Source organism: Cherax quadricarinatus, chromosome 63 (genome assembly GCF_038502225.1).
Source record: "Cherax quadricarinatus isolate ZL_2023a chromosome 63, ASM3850222v1, whole genome shotgun sequence".
Classification (NCBI taxonomy): domain Eukaryota; kingdom Metazoa; phylum Arthropoda; class Malacostraca; order Decapoda; family Parastacidae; genus Cherax; species Cherax quadricarinatus.
This window is the reverse complement of record NC_091354.1, coordinates 14,295,997-14,317,513: the sequence shown is the minus strand read 5'-3', so window position 1 is coordinate 14,317,513 and position 21,517 is coordinate 14,295,997. Positions and strand designations below refer to the sequence as shown.

Genomic DNA, 21,517 nt, shown 5'->3' with positions numbered 1-21,517 from the left:
CCGAAGCGTCGTTCAGTTTTCATTTCTGATTTGTGGGTAAATTTTGAAATGTTTCAGCCATAGTATTGTGGCTTCCATTAGACGCTATCGCCCTGACTCACTTCACTCTGTCCAGTGCTACTTTCTCCTTTCTGATTATCTTTGTCCATACCTTTTACATCTGCTCCCTTTTCGTTATATGCTCGTATTCTCATTATCTTCACTTTTCCTGTTTGTTTCTGATTATATTCTGACTCTCAGCCTCCATCATCACGCACATATCACATTCATGTCACTCACATCTCAACTCATCTCCGCACATATAAATTACTTCTCTTGTTGACTTAAAATGTTAAATAAATATTTTCTTCAGTAAAAGTATATTCGCTGAGAAACACGATGGCATAATTATATATATATATTTAGATACAGTTTTTTGCATAATTAAAAATCGCCATAACATTTATATTTCTTTGTACAAATAAATATATTCAAAGCACAATAGTCAGTACGTGACTGCCTGTTAAGATCAACACAGAGTAAAGAGCAACATTTTCAAGAATATTGAATTCCATTGAACCAGTGTCTACATTTGATGACCTTATATTAGTTTAAGGTTAGTTTAATATCTATTATGCACCACAAAAACTTTCTCGCCATACTGATAAGACCTACACGGTCGAGAATAAACTTAAAAAATACCCCTTTCAACAATATTTACTCTTAGAAAGACAACCTGGCAACCTGGAATGCAATACTTGCATTTCAGGGGACGTAGTCAAAAGATTACATCGGCATATTTGTGCAGACGTGAATTAAGTCACAAAAATTTTGCATTGTATCTTATATGTAGTTCTGAATTAGTTTTATATTACCTTATACAGTTTAGCAAGTTATGGTTAAATTTAAACAAGCTTTAAGTGGTTATGAGTTATTTACAATAGGCAAAGTCATTTTACCGCATTCCAGCACATAATAACGCAAGTTGTGATTTAGAAGGCATATAAGCAAGCACTGGTTTGTATAGAGCTGTAGATAAGTAGAACTGTCAAGCACCTGTAGTGTCATTGCTGGTAAGATTGGGTGTGAGTTGAACCTGTCTAGTATAGGCCATTTGGCCTACCCATAGATCAGTTGAACCTAGGGCGGGAAGGGACGTATGCCTAGGTTTCCTAGCACCTGTTAATCGTTCCCTAGCAGTCAATGGATAACTGAGAGTCATATTCCGGAAAATGATCTGAGGACACAAACGGAAATAAGTCACGTTACTTGACTTTCTTGGAACATCCTGCGTTACTAATCCGAACAAAATCTTCCGATTTTATGATCTTAATGTGTTTATGTATATGTGACAGGCAGCACCTTGGCAGCGCATCTACCTCTGAGTGATACTGGCGTCGGTCTGGTGCTGCTGGCTGCTTCACTCATCCTCCTCACACTCTGCCTCATCTCCATTGTCAAGACACTCAGCTCTATGCTCAAGGGTAAGTCTTAGCGCCCTTCATGCCTCACAACGCTACATGTCAGTGCATTGTAGTGTTGGTGAAAAAAATTACAATGGTGGGTTTTTTCTAGGAATATTTAAATCCCATTTGATTTACAAGCTTGAACCAGCTTTATTTCTAGGTTTCCCGATGTTCATTCATGCCTAAATTTACAGGCATAACCTGATTTTTCTTTGCTAGAGCTATTAATGTACACTTACGCCAAAGTTTACCCTTTTTGGTTATAAAATAAGAAAATTGCACATCCCACTTCGTGTTTACCAAGTTGAGTTTTTGGGAACCGGAAATTTGATCCGACGAAACGGAGGGTAGCTCTAGTTCCTAGAATCAAGAACTTTCCACCAGCATCAAAGTAGTTCTCCCTTCTTGAAAGGGTCCTCAATGATTTCTTGTTGTTCACTAGTATGTGTGTCAGTTTTTGTATTTAAGAGTGTGCTATATGTGTGTCTTGAGATAGGTTGGGCGTGAGGTTTACTCCTGGGACCTTGGTCTTCTTTGATTCTCAGAGTTGCTCTTCCCATGTGATGCTTTTCCTCTGTTCTCTTTGCTCCTCCAATTTTGATTACTTTGAATATTTATGGGATATTCCTGTCTGTGATTTCCTATTTGTGATTACCTCTTATTCTCTATTTATGATTCCCTCTTTATTCCCTATTTGTGATTACCTCTTTGTTATTCCCAATTTATAATCCCCTCTTTATTATATCCTATTTGTGATCCCCTTTGTTATTCCTTGTTTGTGGTTACGTCTTTTTGTTTTTCCTTATTTTTTAACTCCTGTCTGTGATTACCGAACTGTAGTTACTCGAGATTATCTATGTTTATGGTATTCCTCTTGTGGCCTGGTGGCTCATGGCCTGGTGGCCCGTGGCCTGGTGGCCCGTGGCCTGGTGGCCCGTGGCCTGGTGGCCCGTGACCTGGTGGCCCGTGGCCTGGTGGCCCGTGGCCTGGTGGTCCGTGGCCTGGTGGCCCGTGGCCTGGTGGCCCGTGGCCTGGTGGTCCGTGGCCTGGTGGCCCGTGACCTGGTGGCCCGTGGCCTGGTGGCCCGTGGCCTGGTGGTTCATGGCCTGGTGGTCCGTGGCCTGGTGGCCCGTGGCCTGGTGGCCCGTGGCCTGGTGGCCCGTGACCTGGTGGCCCGTGGCCTGGTGGCCCGTGGCCTGGTGGCCCGTGGCCTGGTGGCCCGTGGCCTGGTGGCCCGTGGCCTGGTGGCCCGTGGCCTGGTGGCCCGTGGCCTGGTGGCCCGTGGCCTGGTGGCTCGTGGCCTGGTGGCCCGTGGCCTGGTGGCCCGTGGCCTGTGGCCTGGTGGTGGCCCATGTCCTGGTGGCCCGTGGTGGTGGTCCTATGGCCTGGTGGCCCATGGCCTGGTGGTGGCCCGTGGCCTGGTGGCCCGTGGTCCGTGGTGGTGGCCTGTGGCCTGTGACCTGGTGGGCTGGTGGCGTGGTGGCTCTGGCCTGGTGGCCCGTGGCCTGGTGGCCCGTGGCCTGGTGGCCCGTGGCCTGGTGGCTCGTGGCCTGGTGGCCCGGGGCCTGGTGGCCCGTGGCATGGTGGCTCGTGGCCTGGTGGCTCGTGGCCTGGTGGCCTGTGGGCTGGTGGCCCATGGCCTGGTGGCCCATGGCCTGGTGGCCCGTGGCCTGGTGGACCGTGGCCTGGTGGCCTGGTGGCTCGTGGCCTGGTGGCCCGTGGCCTGGTGGCTCGTGGCCTGGTGGCCCGTGGCCTGGTGGCCTGTGGCCTGGTGGCTCGTGGCCTGGTGGCCCGTGGCCTGGTGGCCCGTGGCCTGGTGGCCCGTGGCATGGTGGCCCGTGGCCTGGTGGCTCGTGGCCTGGTGGCCCGTGGCCTGGTGGCCTGTGGCATGGTGGCTCGTAGCCTGGTGGCTCGTGGCCTGGTGGCCTGTGAGCTGGTGACCCATGGCCTGGTGGCCCGTGGCCTGGTGGCCCATGGCCTGGTGGCCCGTGGCCTGTGGCCTGGTGGCTCATGGCCTGGTGGCCCGTGACCTGATGGCTCGTGACCTGGTGGCCCGTGGCCTGGTGGCTCGTGGCCTGGTGGCCCGTGGGCTGGTGGCCTGTGAGCTGGTGGCCCATGGCCTGTGGCCTGGTGACCCGTGGCCTGGTGGCCCGTGGCCTGATGGCCCGTGGCCTGGTGGCCTGTAGCCTGGTGGCCTGTAGCCTGGTGGCTCATGGCCTGGTGGTTCGTGACCTGATGGCTCGTGACCTGGTGGCCCGTGGCCTGGTGGCTCGTGGCCTGGTGGCCCGTGGACTGGTGGCTCGTGGCCTGGTGGCCCGTGGCCTAGTGGCTCGTGGCCTAGTGGCTCGTGGTCTGGTGGAACGTGGCCTAGTGGCCCGTGGCCTGGTGGCTCGTGGCCTAGTGGCTCGTGACCTGGTTGTCCGTGGCCTGGTGGCCTGTGGCCTGGTGGCTCATGGCCTGGTGGCCCGTGACCTGATGGCTCGTGACCTGGTGGCCCGTGGCCTGGTGGCTCGTGGCCTGGTGGCCCGTGGGCTGGTGGCCCGTGACCTGATGGCTCGTGACCTGGTGGCCCGTGGCGTGGTGGCTCGTGGCCTGGTGGCTCGTGGCCTGGTGGCTCGTGGCCTAGTGGCTCGTGGTCTGATGGAACGTGGCCTAGTGGCCCGTGGCCTGGTGGCTCGTGGCCTAGTGGCTCGTGACCTGGTTGTCCGTGGCCTGGTGGCCCGTGGCCTGGTGGCCCGTGGCCTGGTGGCCCGTGGCCTGGTGGCTCATGGCCAGGTGACTCGTGGCCTGGTGGCTCATGGCCTGATGGCCCGTGGCCTGGTAGCTTGTGGCCTGGTAGGCAACGCTCTCGCATCACACAGTGTCCGTGGTTCGATCCCCAGCAAGGGTAGAAATATTGGGCGTGTTTCCTTACACCTGCTGTCCCGTTCACCTAGCATGCAAGTAGGTACCTGGATGTTAGTCGACTGGTGTGGGTAGTATCCTGGGGGACAAGATTGAGGACCACCATGAAAATAAGACAGTTCCTCGATGACTCACTGACTGTCATGGGTTATTCTGGGTGGCTAACCCTCCTGGGTTAAAAGTCCGAACAAAATCTTATCCCGTCTTCGGTATTCTTCCACTTGAGTTGTAAATAATATCTTTTTTAATGGGCTTATTCATTGTTTTTCTTCTATTTTGCACTTTATATTACTTATCCCTGGGAGCCATTTTGTAATGTATTTATTTTTTTCTGTTTTATTCTGATGATGTTTTGTGTACGGCTGCCTCAACACCACATTATATTCTAATTTTTGGCATAACAAATATATTTTCCAAGATGACAGTTGTATAAGAGAGAATAAACAACATTGGTTGTGTTACACATGGATAAGCTGATTACAATGCATTTCCAGCAGACATAAGATGATATATACCTTTAAATTATTTTACAGGTTAGTTAAAGTAGGTTGATGCAAGTGCTCATTGTAACATAACTAAGTTATATGAGCACGGAATAATTAAGTAAAATGATCATTCTAAATAATGAACTCTGATTATTAGAACAGCCATGTCAGTATGATGGGACAGTAAAGATATACAATTTCTGAGTGTAGCAAGACAGTGGAGAGAGGAAGTGCCTGGGTAGGAATGACGGGCGGACACCTGATAGGCTGCCTGCAAAAGATGTCCTTCAGATTTGTTCTCGAGTATGATAAATCACATTAAATTCAGGAGGTGTTTTTTTTAACATTTTTTCCATAACAGAAGTAGATTGCGTTGCAGGTGTTGTCTTACAATGTATGTGTTGCAGATGTTGTCTTACAGTATATGTGTTGCAGGTGTTGTCTTACAATATGTGTGTTGCAGGGTCAGTGGCAGGTGTGGTGCAGCGGGTGCTCAACGCAGACTTGCCCCGGGTGCCATGGCTGACGGGTTACTTGGCCATCCTCGCCGGTGCTATCATGACCTTCATCCTACAGTCTTCCTCCATCTTCACCTCCACACTGACCCCACTGGTGGGGTTGGGCATGATCAGCGTGGAGCGTGTTTACCCCCTCACACTGGGCTCCAATCTGGGCACTACTACCACGGCCCTCCTGGCTGCCCTCGCCTCAGACGCTTCTAGCCTCCGTCCTGCCATTCAGATTGCCCTTGTGCACCTCTTTTTCAACGTGACGGGCCTGCTTCTATTCTATCCCATACCTTTCCTGCGACTTCCCGTGCGTATGGCTCTTGTTCTGGGTAAGATCACTGCCAAATACCGCTGGTTCGCCGTCCTCTATATGGTGATGACGTTCGCCATTGTACCACTCTTCGTGTTCTCCGTGTCCCTGGGCGGACCCGTCGTCATGTACAGTGTCTTCATTCCAATTGCCATATTTGTATTTATTGTCATATTCATCAATATATCTCAGGTACGCTTCCCCAAATGTCTGCCCCCAGTGCTGCGCACATGGCACTGGCTGCCTTTGCCACTGCGCTCTCTACAACCCTACGATGACCTCATCACTCGCATAATGTGCTGCGCCCGCCGTCCGGGGCACCAGTATTCTCACGTACCCGCCGTATCCATGCAACCCCCGCTGGGTGCAGTCGAAGATATTGTCGTGGTTGCTGTAGACAACAAGGGACTAGAGCGGGAAATCGGCGGAGATAGCGCAAGCATGCAGGCGGAGGTGCAGATCCATAGTGCCAGTGCTATTTCCCGTGCTGTCTTCGTTCAGCACGAGACGTCTACTTAAGACGGCACAACCCTACAGCGTCGGTGCCACCTCCCGTGCCGTTTCCGTGCAGCATATAAGATGTCTGCTTAAGATGGCACTATCTCCACAGTATCCACAGTGCTATTGCCACCTCTCATGGCATCTTTAATACTAGACATCTGCCTAAGGTGGCACGGACTCCACAGCGCCAGTGCCACATTTCTTGCCCCCTTCGTCCCACGCACAGTGTGTACATAAGGTGGCAATGCCTCTACGGGATTCACAGTGCTAGTGCCACCTCTCGTGCCGTCTTCATCCTGCGTACGACGTATACATAAAGAGGCACTTCCTCCAGGGTTCACCAGCCGGGGGCGTCCATGGTGTTCGAGAGTTGATAAACGGGAACTGTCGTCGTAAGAGGCACTAATTCTCACTTGTAAGAATTCGTAAATAAATGAATATTATATATTCAAAAGATCTTTGCTAGTAAGCATATGCTCAAATAGGTTTTTAATTTCTTTAAAATTTATATGCACAGATTTTTAATCACAAAATTCCTACTATTTTATGATAAAAGGTGAAACAATGCATATATTTTTCCATGGATACTGAAACACTGAAAAATTATTACAATTCATCTATATCAGAGAGGTTGTGATATGAGTAAGAAACAGAGGAGACTGAGATCTGCTGGCTCTTTGACATATTACAATAATATCATCCTTACATATACTCATTGTCAATAATTTATAGCACCGTCTTCAAAACCATATATAGTAATGTGTATAGCTGGTGCCAGTGTTCAATAGCAACGAATATAGCTAATATATAAGTGATAATTTATATATAGGGGATATAGCTAGTTAATGAATATCTATATTCCCTCAAGGGAAGGTCCTTGATGCTAGTGAGGGGTTTTTGATCTAAGGAATTAAAACTCCTTTCCATGGATCGAATCTGATTGCCTCTCATTCCCTAGGCGCCGTATGACCCCTACGGGTTTAGCGTTTTCCACCCCTAAATATAACAATATAGTGTGACTTGATAATACAACTTAAGTCAAGATATAGTATTTCAAGCTTGTCTGCTTTAGGCAGTCCTGGCAATATGTTGTGGCTTCCTGGCACTGTCCAGCCAGTAGTCCATCTTTGTCTTGTACTTTCAATGGAAGTCATAACCTCGTCTCTTACACCTTAAGGTACCACTCAAGATGATAAAATTTTAATAGAGGAATCACAAACTGCATAGAAAGATCAAATTTCCACCATTTAACTTATATTAATTAAGTACTCGACAACTACACTTAAAAATGATTGAAATGTATAATTCTATTTATATTTTTGTTAAAAGCATCTTTGTACGAATGGAAGTGATCTCTTTTTTGACTCTGTGATCTGATACAGCAGGTTTCTTACATTTACACATAACAGAGTGCTCAAGGATAATCAACACATCGAGCTACCTAATTATAATGCCAAGTTCCATTACTTGACGGAAGACAATGTTAACCACTGACTGACCAAGACACAACGTTAACCATTAACTGATGATAGAACAATGTTAACCACTAACTGATGAAAACAATGTTAATCACTAACTGATGAAGACAATGTTAACCACTAACCGATGAAGACAATGTTAACCACTAACTGATGAAGACAATGTTAACCACTAACTGATGAAGACAATGTTAACCACTAACTGATGAAGACAATGTTAACCACTAACTGATGAAGACAATGTTAACCACTAACTGATGAAGACAATGTTAACCACTAACTGATGAAGACAATGTTAACCACTAACTGATGAAGACAGTGTTAACCAGTAATTGACGAAGAGTGTCATCTACTGATAGACAAGACCAAAGGCGATGTCATCGGCTACTCAAAATAGCTGTGATAATTACAGTGTTACTTGTTTTGAGATTTATGTATATCGCAAACCAAAATTCACTAGTACTGACTTCTTGTCTTTTGTTCCAGGCTTGCTTGAATTTAATGCCATTAAGACTTTGATTCATCGTGGATTTTTCTGAATCGAGGAATTTGAGAATGTACTCGGGCAGTTGACAAAAATTCCCAAACCGCCCGGTTTCGGACTAGCATTTTCCCGTGATACAACTCGTTCCGGTATATTTATAAGGAAGGATTCCCTATCTGGTGTGGAGAAACACCAGAAATAAAAAACTAAACCTCAAGCAATGGCGAAAACAAAGATATTAACCACTGACGAAGACCATGACATCAGCTACTGAGAGACCAAAACATCAGCCATTGAGGAAGACCATGACATCAGCTACTGAGAGACCAAAACATCAGCCATTGAGGAAGACCATGACATCAGCTACTGAGAGACCAAAACATCAGCCACTGAGGAAGACCATGACATCAGCTACTGAGAGACCAAAACATCAGCCACTGAGGAAGACCATGACATCAGCTACTGAGAGACCAAAACATCAGCCACTGAGGAAGACCATGACATAAACCACTGAGGAAGACCATGACATAAACCACTGAGGAAGACCATGACAAAAAAGTGAGGAAGACCATGACATAAACCACTGAGGAAGACCATGACAAATAACTGAGGAAGACCATGACATAAACCACTGAGAAAGACCATGACATAAACCATTGAGGAAGACCATGACATAAACCACTGAGGAAGACCATGACATGAACCACTGAGGAAGACCATGACATAAACCACTGAGGAAGACCATAACATGAACCACTGAGAAAGACCATGACCTAAACCACTGAAGAAGACCATAACATAAACTACTGACGGAGACCATGACATAAACCACTGAGGAAGACCATGACATAAACCACTGAGGAAGACCATGACAGGAACCACCGAGGAAGACCATGACATAAACCACTGTGGAAGACCATGGCATAAACCACTGAGGAAGACCATGACATAAACCACTGAGGAAGACCATGACAAACCACTGTGGAAGACCATGACATAAACCACTGTGGGAGACCATGAGATAAACCAGAGGAAGACCATGACATAAACCACTGAGGAAGACCATGACATAAACCACTTAGGAAGACCATGACAGGAACCACCGAGGAAGACCATGACAGGAACCACTGAGGAAGACCATGACATAAACCACTGAGGAAGACCATGGCATAAATCACTGAGGAAAACCATGACACAGACCACTGAGGAAGACCATGACATAAACCACTGAGGAAGACCATGACATAAACCACTGAAGAAAACCATGACATAAACCACTGAGGAAGACTACGGAATACCACTCTCTCACCCACTGATCCACGAGGAACTAATAGGCTTACCATTTGTATCTTGCTGGAGGCGTAGCTGTCTCCGAGAGGACAACACCCCCATCTGCAGCCACCTGGTGGGTCTTCAGAAGTGACAGTGCTCCCTTAGGGTGGTCCCCTGCCTCCCAGGGTGCTCTCCTTCTTCCCCTGGGTGTAACCCTGCCTCCCAGGATGTTACCCTACCAATGGCTGATAATAAATCTCTTAAATGCTCCTTCTCCCTCCCCCGCAGCGGCCATTGTTATAAAGACTGCCACAACCTTGTAACTTACACGCAATAATGTAAACAATCATATTTATATTGTTGTAAATGAGTGTAAATGCATATGTGAGTGGTATGTTTTATTCACGGGGAAGCGCAAAACCCGTAAGGGTCATATAGTACCCTGGGTTTGATCCGAGGAAGGGGACGGCAGCGCCAATTCCTTGTGTCAAGAGCCCTTGACCAGTATGAAGGCGCCTACCGTCCCGCATGCAAGGTCGGGGTGACATGTCCTTGTCTTAGTGAAATATTACCTCGTGACACGCGAGTCTGTACATGAATTTTTTATATTCTTAGAATCTATTTACTTACAAAAAGAATAACCGAGTTGGGTGAATTAGAAATATATTTTATGCCTTTAAATACAAGACTGTTAAAGAACTTATCACTGAGTAATAAATTGTACTTCTCTAGCTATCCTATCAAAATAGTACGGACAAAATCAGTTTAAATTTACTTCGGAACCCTATTATTTTTTTTTCACGAGGAGACTAGCGACGATGAATTCATCATTGCTTACCAAAAATGTATTTAATTATATTATTTGTAATTAACCAGAAAATAGAGCAAGTTGTGATTTAGATACTGGTTTTGGTAGTCGTATAGGAAAAATGGAACCCGTCATGTTGAAGTAGATATATTTAATACGAGGTTATTAAGTCAACCTGCACATCTTATTTTTCTAGAGGTTCAAAGTTTCCTATTTCTAGTTTGGCCATCAAGAGTAGCAGTTGTCATGAGATTTATCCATACTGCTCTCTACCCGGGCATCGAGTCTAGCACCGTTTGGTTGTGAGCCGAATGCTGTCACTGAGCTGCGCTTTTATACATTAAAACATGAAATATTAATTGCCTAAAATTTAAATTTATGTTCTGGTAGAGCGAGATGTGAAGAGTATATTAAGGTCAGGTCTGGATAGGCCAGGTCTAACTAGGTCAAGTCTGGCTAGGTCAGGTCTAAGTAGGTCAAGTCTGGCTAGGTCAGGTCTAACTAGGTCAAGTCTGGCTAGTTCAGTTCGGACTAGGTTAAGTCTGACTAGGTTAGGTCTAACTAGGTCAAGTCTAGCTTGGTCAGGTCTAACTAAATCAAGTCTGGCTAGGTCAGGTCTAACTTTGTCAAGTCTGACTAGGTCAGGTCTAAGTCAAGTCTGGCTAGGTTAAGTCAGACCGCTGCGCCATCTGTTGTCCTTAATGCTGTACTTGCACCCTTTTGGGAAGGTTCTATGATTCAAAGAATTGGATCTGACTTCCCCTTCCTTGGATCGAACCTGATTGCCTACCAATCCTCCAGGCGCTGTTTTGACCCCTATGGGTTTATAGCTTCTCCCAAGAATGTAATACTACTAATAATTTACTAACACCTTGGTGATTGTACAGGTTTTGTTGAATATTTTGGTCAAGTTGAACGACCGAGTATGTAGATAAGAGTATTATATATTTTTATAATAAATATGTGACAGTGGAAAAGGTATTTTTATTTTAATCCTATGAAGAATATTATTTGTGGGTTTGTAATGAAATGAATCCCATATATGTGGGTGTGAAGGATCACAAGAACATTAATCCCATGTTTATATTGGTGTGAAGGATCACAAGAACATTAACCCCATGTTTATATGGGTGTGAAGGATCACATGACGGATTTTGCATACAAATGAAAATAATAAGCGAAGAATTTATGATATTCTTGTATCACATAAAAATATAAAAAAAATCCAAACAAAAATCAATGCGAGAACTGTGTTAAGATTTTCACTGATTGACTCAGTATGAATTATTTATATATAATCCTTATAAAAACTAATTTGTGTCACATGATTTATATATACATACACACGGGTTTGACGCTCTCCAATTTACTAACTTTTTTCACTAAGGTATTTGAGGAGGTAGATCACAGTATTGAATATGATATAGTGTATATGGACTTCAGTAAGCCTTTCGATAGAGTTCCACATCAGAGGCTACTGGGGAAACTTAAGGCACACGGGATAGGAGAAAAATTTTCCTGGGTAGAGGTATGGTTGACAAATAGGCAGCAGAGAGTTTGTATAAATGGGGAGAAATCAGAATGGGGGCACGTCACAAGCGGTGTTCCTCAGGGGTCACTGTTGGGCCCACTGTTGTTCACAATTTACGTAAACGACATAGATGAAGGAATAAATAGCGACATTAGCAAATCTGCTGACGACACCAAAATAGGCCGTCCAATTCATTCTAATGAGGACACTAGAGCACTCCAGGATGATTTGAATAGACTGATGCAATGGTCGGAGAAGTGGCAGATGCAGTTTAATATAGACAAATGCAAAGTTCTAAATGTTGGACAGGAAAATAACCATGCCACATATAAACTAAATAATGTAGATCTTAATATTACGGATTGCAAAAAGGATTTAGGAGTTCTGGTTAGCAGTAACCTGAAACCAAGACAACAGTGCATAAGTGTTCGCAATAAAGCTAACAGAATCCTTGGCTTCATAGCAAGAAGTATAAATAAAAGAAGTCCTGGGGTTGTTCTTCAACTCTATATATCCTTGGTCAGGCCTCATTTAGACTATGCTGCTCAGTTCTGGTCACCGTATTACAGAATGGATATAAATGCACTGGAAAACGTACATAGGAGGATGACAAAGTTGATCCCATGTATCAAAAATCTTTCCTATGAGAATAGACTGAGGGCCCTGAATCTGCACTCTTTAGTTAGTTCCAGATCTTCAGTTAGTTCCAGATTTTGGAACAGAACTTCTCCAGGCTGAGGGACTGACAACCTCAAATCTACGACTTCGAGGGTGATGGACTGATTACATACTCTTTAGAAAGGCGTAGAATTAGGGGGGATATGATTGAGGTGTATAAATGGAAAACAGGAATTAATAAAGGTGATGTAAATAGCGTGCTAAAAATATCTAACATAGAGAGAACTCACAGCAATGGTTTTTAGATTGAAAAAATTCAAATTCAGGAAGGATATCAAGAAGTGTAAGCAACAGAAGTTCAGAGGTTATATTACAGTTTTATACATCATTAGTAAGGCCTCACCTAGATTATGCAGCTCAGTTCTGGTCTCCATATTACAGAATGGACATAAATTCATTAGAAAACATTCAGCGTAGAATGACTAAATTAATACATAGCATTAGAAACCTTCCTTATTAAGAAAGATTGAAGACCCTTAAATTACATTCACTTGTTAGACGAAGAATGAGGGGAGACATGATCGAAGTGTATAAGTGGAAGATGGGTATCAATAAAGGGGATTTAAATAAGGCCTTGAGGATATCCCTCCAAGAGAGAATCCGCAGTAATGGATTTAAATTAGACAAGTCTAGATTTAGAAAGGATACAGGAAAGTATTGGTTTGGAAATAGGGTAGCTGACGAGTGGAACAGTCTGCCTAGTAGGGTTATCGAGGCTAAAGATACCCAAGAGTTGCACATGTGTCTAATTTATCAAAACCTGGGGTAGTTTCAAATTTAGGTTGGATAGATACTTGAGTGAGAGGTGTTGGATTTGAGTGAGACTTGCACATGGGTAAATAGAATTATCAAAGTTTATTTCTTGAGTAGCATTGTAAATTGGGTTGGGCAAATATTTTGTTAGTGGGATGGATTGTGAAGGACCTGCCTAGTATGCTGCAGTGTTCCTCCTTTCTTATGTTCTTATATAGGAAAGCACTGGTTTGGTAACAGAGTTGTGGATGAGTGGAACAAACTCCCGAGTATCGTCAAAGAAGCCAAGACGTTGTGTTGTTTTAAAAATAGGTTGGATAAATACATGAGTGGGTGTAAGTTGGACCTAACTAGTTTGTGCTACTAGGTCTGATGCCGTGCTCCTCCCTTAAGTGACGTGTCTGACCTCACTAAGTCAGTGAGGTCAGACGGTCAGTGAGCTTAATAAGGTCACTAGGTCAGTGGTGACGTGTACTTAGCTCAGTGGTGACGTGTACTTAGCTCAGTGGTGACGTGTACTTAGCTCAGTGGTGACGTGTACTTAGCTCTGTGAAGACCTGTTTGTGTGCTCTCTGTGAATCTGTACCAGGATGCCCTCTCTTGAGCAACTTTACCAGCAGCTGAGAGAAGAGCTCAGAGTTGCTAAGATGGAGATACGGCGATTAACGGAGGAGAACAAGAGGATTCGTAGTAATCCTTCTGTTGTGAGTCCCCAGGTTAAGAGGGGAGCTTGGTCAGTGGCCGGGTAACATGGAACCAAGCTGAAGATCAAGAAAACGGTTGGAGAGGCAGAAACAACGAGAAACCAGAAGACTACCGTGGAAACTTCCAACTCATTCTCGGTGCTACCTGACGAATGTGAGTGTTCTACTGGGAATGCCACAACGAGCACCAAAGAAGCATTGGCAGACGTGAGTAAGACATCCCTAGAAACCCCAACGAAGACCATCGAGAACGTCTTGACGAATTCTACAAGTGGTGTAATGCTACCTGGCGAATGTGAGTCGACTACTCGGAGCATCACGTTGGACGACCCCAAGGAAGGTAAAAACATTGTTGTTGTTGGGGATAGCCAGATTAGGTACATGGATAGGGCATTCTGCTTGAAGGATAGGAGTAGGAGGCAGAGTGTGTTTTCCTGGGGCTGGGATGAAGGATATTGTTAGCCGTCTGGATGACATCATGAGAGGTAATGGGAGCAATCCTATTATCTGTCTCAGTGCTGGAGGCAACGATGTTGGCAGACGTAGGAGTGAGGACCTGATTAGCAGGTATAGGTCAGCAATAGAGATAATTAGGAGGAAGGTGGGAAACCTGTCATATGTGGCATTTTGCCAAGGAGAGGAGTTGGAAATGAATGGTTGTCCAGAGCAATTGGTGTCAATTGCTGGCTGGACAAATACTGTAAGGAAAATGCGGTAACATTCATTGACAACTGGGACCTCTTCTATGGCAGAAATGACATGTATGCCAGGGATGGGGTTCACTTATCTAGGTGTGGGGTGGGAGCACTGGCCAACGCAGTGGAGGGAGCTGTTAGGTCTTTAAACTAGGAATAGTTAGTGGTATGGGTTTTGGCGGGAAAACTGTGAAGTCGCAGTGTAGTAATATGAGTACTAGGAGAACTAGTAATAGGCAAAATGAGGTGGATATTGGAAAGCCAGTGGCACTAATTGACAAGGACAGTAATAGGTTTAGTGGAATAACAGAAAGGAGCAGGAAGGGTAAAGAGAGAGGAGGGTCATTAAATATTTATTACACAAATAGTCGCAGTGCTAGGAATAAGATGGACGAGTTGAGACTAGTTGCTAGTGCAGGTAACATAGATGTATTTGCCATTACTGAGACGTGGTTTAATTCAAAAAGTCGGGACATGCCTGCAGAATGTCACATTCAGGGTTTTAAATTGTTCCAAGTAGATAGAAGTATCGGGAAGGGGGGTGGGGTGGCATTGTATGTCCGAGATCGATTGAACTGTTGCATAAAAACGGGTATTAAGTCTGAAGTAACACATACAGAGTCTGTTTGGATAGAATTTTCAGAGGGGCATGAAAAATTAATTTTAGGTGTGATATACCGTCCCCCAAATTTAGATAGGGACCAGGGGAGACTACTATGGGAGGAAATTGTTAGGGCCACAAGGCACGATAATGTAGTAATTCTAGGAGACTTTAACTTTAGTCATATTGATTGGAATTTCTTGACTGGGAATTTAGAATCATACGATTTCTTAGAAGTAGTTCAGGATTGTTTTTTGAAGCAGTTTGTGACAGAACCTACAAGGGGTAATAACCTGCTTGACTTAGTTCTGGCAAACAATGAATCCCTTGTTAATAATTTAGAAGTTTCAGAGGAACTGGGTGCTAGCGACCACAAATCAATTACATTTAGAATTGAATGGAAATATGATAGTAGGGATAACTCAGTAATAGTCCCAGATTTTCGCTTAGCAGATTACGATGGGCTTAGAGAACACTTATCATCTGTTGACTGGGGTAACGAAGAGAGCTATCAATATGACAGTTTTCTGAACACAATAAATGCTGCTCAAAGAACGTTTATCCCTTATAAGGAAATTAGATCAAATAGAAATGACCCAAAATGGATGAATAATAGGCTGAAATATCTACTAGGGCATAAGAAAGGAATTTATAGGCGTATCAAAAGAGGCGAGGGTCATCTTATGAATCAGTATATTGACATTAAGAGAGACATTAAAAAGGGGATAAGAAAAGCTAAAAGGTACTATGAAATTAAAGTTGCTAGGGATTCTAAAACTAACCCAAAAAGTTTTTTCCAGGTCTATAGAACAAAAGTCAGAGATAAGATAGGTCCCCTTAAAAATAACTATGGGCATCTTACTGACAAAGAGAATGAAATGTGCTCGATTTTAAATAATTATTTTCTCTCGGTTTTTACACAGGAAGACACTAATAATATTCCGGTAATTAATTTTTATAGTGGATCAGAAGAAGATAAATTATGTAACATCACAGTCACTAGTGAAATGGTTGTGAAGCAGATAGACCGACTGAAGCAAAATAAGTCACCGGGTCCTGATGAGGTTTTTTCAAGGGTTCTTAAGGAATGCAAAATGGAAGTCTGTGAACCATTAAATAATATTTTTAATTTATCTCTTCAAACAGGTGTAGTGTCTGATATGTGGAAGATGGCTAATGTAATTCCTATTTTTAAAACAGGGGACAAGTCGTTACCGTCAAATTACCGCCCAATAAGCCTGACCTCAATTGTAGGCAAATTACTAGAGTCAATTATAGCTGAGATTATAAGAAGCCATCTTGATAAGCATAGCTTGATTAAGGATATTCAGCATGGATTCACAAGAGGCCGGTCTTGTCTAACTAATTTATTAACTTTCTTCAGTAAAGCTTTTGAGGCTGTTGACCACGATAAAGAATTTGATATTGTTTACTTAGATTTTAGTAAGGCATTTGATAGAGTTCCGCACCAAAGACTGTTGAAGAAAGTAGCAGCTCATGGCATTGGGGGAAGGGTGCTCTCGTGGATCGAATCATGGCTCACAGACAGGAAGCAGAGAGTGTCCATAAATGGGGTTAAATCCGAGTGGGGATCAGTAACAAGTGGCGTTCCACAGGGATCAGTCTTGGGCCCGTTGTTGTTTATAATATATATCAATGATCTTGACGAAGGAATTACTAGTGATATGAGCAAATTCGCCGATGACACGAAGATAGGTAGGATAATTGATTCAAACGTAGATGTTAGGGAACTTCAGGAGGATTTAGACAAACTCTACTCTTGGTCAGAAAAGTGGCAGATGCAGTTCAATGTAGATAAATGCAAGGTTCTGAAGCTCGGGAGTGTCCATAACCCTAGCACTTATAAGTTAAATAATGTAGAACTTAGCCATACAGATTGCGAAAAGGACTTGGGGGTTATGGTAAGCAGCAACCTTAAACCAAGACAGCAATGCCTAAGCGTACGTAATAAGGCAAATAGATTACTGGGATTTATATCAAGAAGTGTAAGCAACAGAAGTCCAGAGGTCATACTGCAGCTTTATACATCATTAGTAAGGCCTCACCTAGATTATGCAGCTCAATTCTGGTCTCCATATTACAGAATGGACATAAATTCGTTAGAAAACATTCAGCGTAGGATGACTAAATTAATACATAGCATTAGAAATCTTCCTTATGAAGAAAGATTGAAGACTCTTAAGTTACATTCACTTGTTAGACGAAGAATGAGGGGAGACCTGATCGAAGTGTATAAGTGGAAGATAGGTATTAATAAAGGGGATATTAACAAGGTCTTGAGGATATCTCTCCAAGAGAGAACCCGCAGTAATGGATTTAAATTAGATAAGTTTAGATTTAGAAAGGACATAGGAAAGTATTGGTTTGGAAATAGGGTAGTTGATGAGTGGAACAGTCTACCTAGTTGGGTTATTGAGGCTAGGACTTTGGGTAGTTTCAAATTTAGGTTGGATAAGTACATGAGTGGGAGGTGTTGGATTTGAGAGGGACTTGCACATCGGAGCTTGTTTCTTGGGTGGCATTGAAAATTGGGTTGGTCAAATTTTTGTTAGTGGGATGAATTGTAAAGGACTTGCCTAGTATGGGCCAACAGGCCTGCTGCAGTGTTCCTCCTTTCTTATGTTCTTATGTGAGACACAGTGTAAAAGACCAACAATCCTAACAAAATATACCTGGATCCATAGACATGTATTAACGTGAACATTTTGCTATAATATTTATAACGAATAACAACAATATTTGTATATTAAATTCTGACATATTGATGTATACAATGCATATGAATATTTATCAGAGGCTAACTACCGCATGACATTGAGAAAATCATTTATCGTAGCCTAGGTAAGGCCTACGATATATTGATATTCTTGAAGTGTAATATTAGGCTTTGTCAACAGGTGCAGACAATTTATATTATGTATTATAGAGAGAACAGCTAAGGTTTATAAATACAACGTTGATCTGTGACAGTTTCATTCTCACTCTCATTATTACATTTCGCTTCATAATAAAAAATGTCTAAATTAATATAAGGCTACACTCGGCAAAATATTGTGTTACAATGAGCACCTGTTTATATGGTGTTGTATCTTCCTGTTGATGGTTCAGTAAGCCTGTAGTTTACCTGTACATACAGTAAATTGAAGAATTATTTAATTATTAACACGGAGTGAGGTAAACTCAGTGTGCACACACTAAGAAAAATACACCTCTTAGTGTATATGTACATATATACACTTCTTGGTATACACATTCCCTGTATGTAGTTAGTGTATGTAGTATTAGGACGGGTCCTGCGGGGATAGAGCGCAACACAAGCAACATTCATGTTATTGGTCCACCTGTCTACATGTTTCACTATAAAACAATTTGTTGCGTTGACCCGTTATTTTACGCTGTATTGAATATAGTTATATGTTTGTTTATAATGGTTACATGTAGAGAGAGTTTACTCGTTGTTGTGTTGACTGTAATAAGGGTTAGTTAAGCTGGGTGTCCATCCTCTTTAATACTACAGTCTGCAGCTTTCACAGTGCTGGTAAAAATGAAACACCACTTATTTTTAACAGCCTTTTTTTTTTTTTTTTTTTTTTTTTTTTTTTTTTTTTTTTTTTTTTTTTTTTTTTTTTTTTTTTTTGCAAAGCTAACATGACCTTCCCATACTTATGAAGTGATTTAACCAATGTACAACTATTCTCATACCAATGTTTTACTATATAATCTGACGGTAGTTGAAGATGAGCGGAATATAGTGCCAAGTAGCATCGTTGAAGCAAACACTTAATGTAAATTTAAAACTAGATAAGGCAACAAGAGACAAGTGTGTCGACGTGAACACAATCTTCCTAACAAGGGACAGTAGGCCTGCTACAGTAGTCTTTGTTGTTGTTGTTTTACATGTAGACAACGTATTTACTTAGGTGTGTGTCGGTGGTAATTGTCTTTGTGCGTTTATTACAAGAATGAAACTGATATGCCCTTAGTGTCCTGTCTTCTGTTATATATTGTACATACTTTTAAAATCATAAATGGTTTTGGATCATAATTCCTAATTTATTTCTCTACAGTCATTAACTGCTCTGTAAAGGAATATTTTCCACTAGACCTTCTGCACTGCTTCTTGCGTAGTTTGACGTCATTCTTTTGAGCCCTATCGTTAGCTCAAAAGGAAAAATACCCATTATCTGCTTTTAACATCCTTTATTTAAATCAGTCTTTCAACTGTATCCTTCGTCACTGTTAGTGCTGTATTCCATGCTCTTCCACCTTTCTCCCTCTTCCCATTCTTCTATTTAATTTCCTCTCCCTCCTGTATGTTTATCTTTCTACCGTCCATTTACCCATTATATTGTAATACGAGTCGATTGTTTATCAGACAAAGCTTATCTCTTATAACTGTTGTTGACAGTCTAGGCAAAGCTTAGACGGTATTGGTTGTATCCAACTGAAGGTTGTGATTACTGCCAAGATATGTTCATGTAAGGTTGTAGGAAACACCAGAGATGTGAGGTGTTGGTGACTAGCAAATAACATAACTCTTGCAACTAGTGTTGTAGGATAAATTATGTCTTGCAGGGGCAGTGACTGGTCCTTGTAACCTACGAGAACATGATTTCCATTTTATAACTCTTCCTCATTTCATTCCTTCATTTTTCTTTACCTATTTCCTCCTCCTCATACTTCACCTCACTCGTCTCGTATCTAGTTCCTGCTTTCTCCTCAACCTCTTTCATTCCTCTTTCCTTATCATTCTCATCTCGCCTCAATTTCTCTCCTTCCACTGTTCTCACGATTTGTATTTGAGAGGTCGAGTCTCTGTTCCCGGCCCCGTCTATCTTATATACTGATTCACTCCGAGAGATTCTTTATACATAACCAAAACTGATTGAAAGATGGAAAATCCTATCTTACGAATTTGCTTGAGTTCTATGACAGGATCACAGATATATAACAAGAAAGATGGGGTTGGATAGATTGAATCTTCTTGGCCTGCAGGAAATCAGCAGAGATTAGTTCAGAAACTGGATGAACAGTTAGGTTAAAGGGTCGAGTGCACCAGTGTAAACCTGAATAACAGAAAGCAGAGTAACAATAAAGGATGAGACATTATAATGGGGGAGAGAGTAACAAGTGAGGTTCTGCAAAGATTGTGTTAAGACCCCTACTGTCCCTAATATACATGGACGAGTATTGTCAGAAATACATATAAACCGTATAACGTTAGCAGCATAAGCAAGATTAGCTTAGCTCAGAGCAGCATTCAGGAGCTCTAACAAAGATTCCTTCAGAACGTTTTATACGATGCATATTAGGCCAATCATTGAGTATGCTGCCCAAGCATGGAGCCACACCTGGTCAAACACTTGCAGAAAGTCAAAAGTTCCAAAGGTTTGCAACTAAATTAGTATCAGAACTGAGAGGTTGAAGGAACCCAACTTGACGACCTTGGCGAAGAGGACAAGTATGGACATCATTCCGATATACAAAAATACTAAGAGGAATTAACAGGGCAGATAGAAACAAATTGCTTGAATTAAGAGGATCAGGATCAAGTGGACATGAGTAGAAGCGCAAGACAGAAAAGTCATAGGAGATGTACAGAAGTATTTGTGGAGTCTTAGGATGATTGAGAAGTGACATGACTTAAATGAGGGAGTACAAGGGATGAGATAATACCAGCATTTTTGTCCATACTAATACTCAATTTTAAGCATATAATTATACCTTCAAAGTTAGCCAATACTCAGACACCGATAATACATTTTTGACCGATGCCGCTGCAGTTAAAATTAGCGGATACCCACCACTACCGATACTTTGGTACACCCCCGTATTACGAGGGGGTTGTAGAAAATGTGTATAAAACAACGCTCCATTAATAATGTCAGTGGACGGGATTTGTTCTGAAAACAGACGTGTATTAGTCCTGAACAGTGACAGGACAGGACAAGAGAGGTGTGTAGTTAGTACCAGGATAAATAACAAAAAGGCACAATACCGTGACTGGAACAATACACAAATAGCCCGCGCATGGGAGGGGGAAGCTTGCGACGGCGATTCGGTCCGACTTGGACCATTTACAAAGTCACACTGGCAGAGTCGGGGACTAAGAGGGAGGAGCGCTGCAGGGGAGCTGGGGGCCCACGGGGGGTGGGAACAGGAACACGGAGGGGGGGAACATAATAATGAGAGATGGGGTAAGATAAGATAAGATTTCGTTAGGATTTTTAACCCCGGAGGGTTAGCCACCCAGGATAACCCAAGAAAGTCAGTGCGTCATCGAGGACTGTCTAACTTATTTCCATTGGGGTCCTTAATCTTGTCCCCCAGGATGTGAC

General features: G+C 43.1%; 1 protein-coding gene across 3 annotated transcripts in view; it reads left to right on the top strand.

Annotated features, from left to right (window-relative positions):
• LOC128698172 (sodium-dependent phosphate transport protein 2A) overlaps nucleotides 1–11,173 on the top strand; it is an 80,469-nt gene extending 69,296 nt beyond the window's left edge. For all 3 annotated transcript variants that reach the window (XM_053790276.2, XM_053790274.2, XM_053790275.2), the window contains 2 exons: nucleotides 1,335–1,463; nucleotides 5,298–11,173. In XM_053790276.2, coding sequence (XP_053646251.2) covers nucleotides 1,335–1,463; nucleotides 5,298–6,172 — 1,004 coding nt within the window. In that variant the 3' untranslated portion in view covers nucleotides 6,173–11,173. The remainder of the gene's footprint in view (nucleotides 1–1,334; nucleotides 1,464–5,297) is intronic.
• Nucleotides 11,174–21,517: the final 10,344 nt, after the last annotated feature.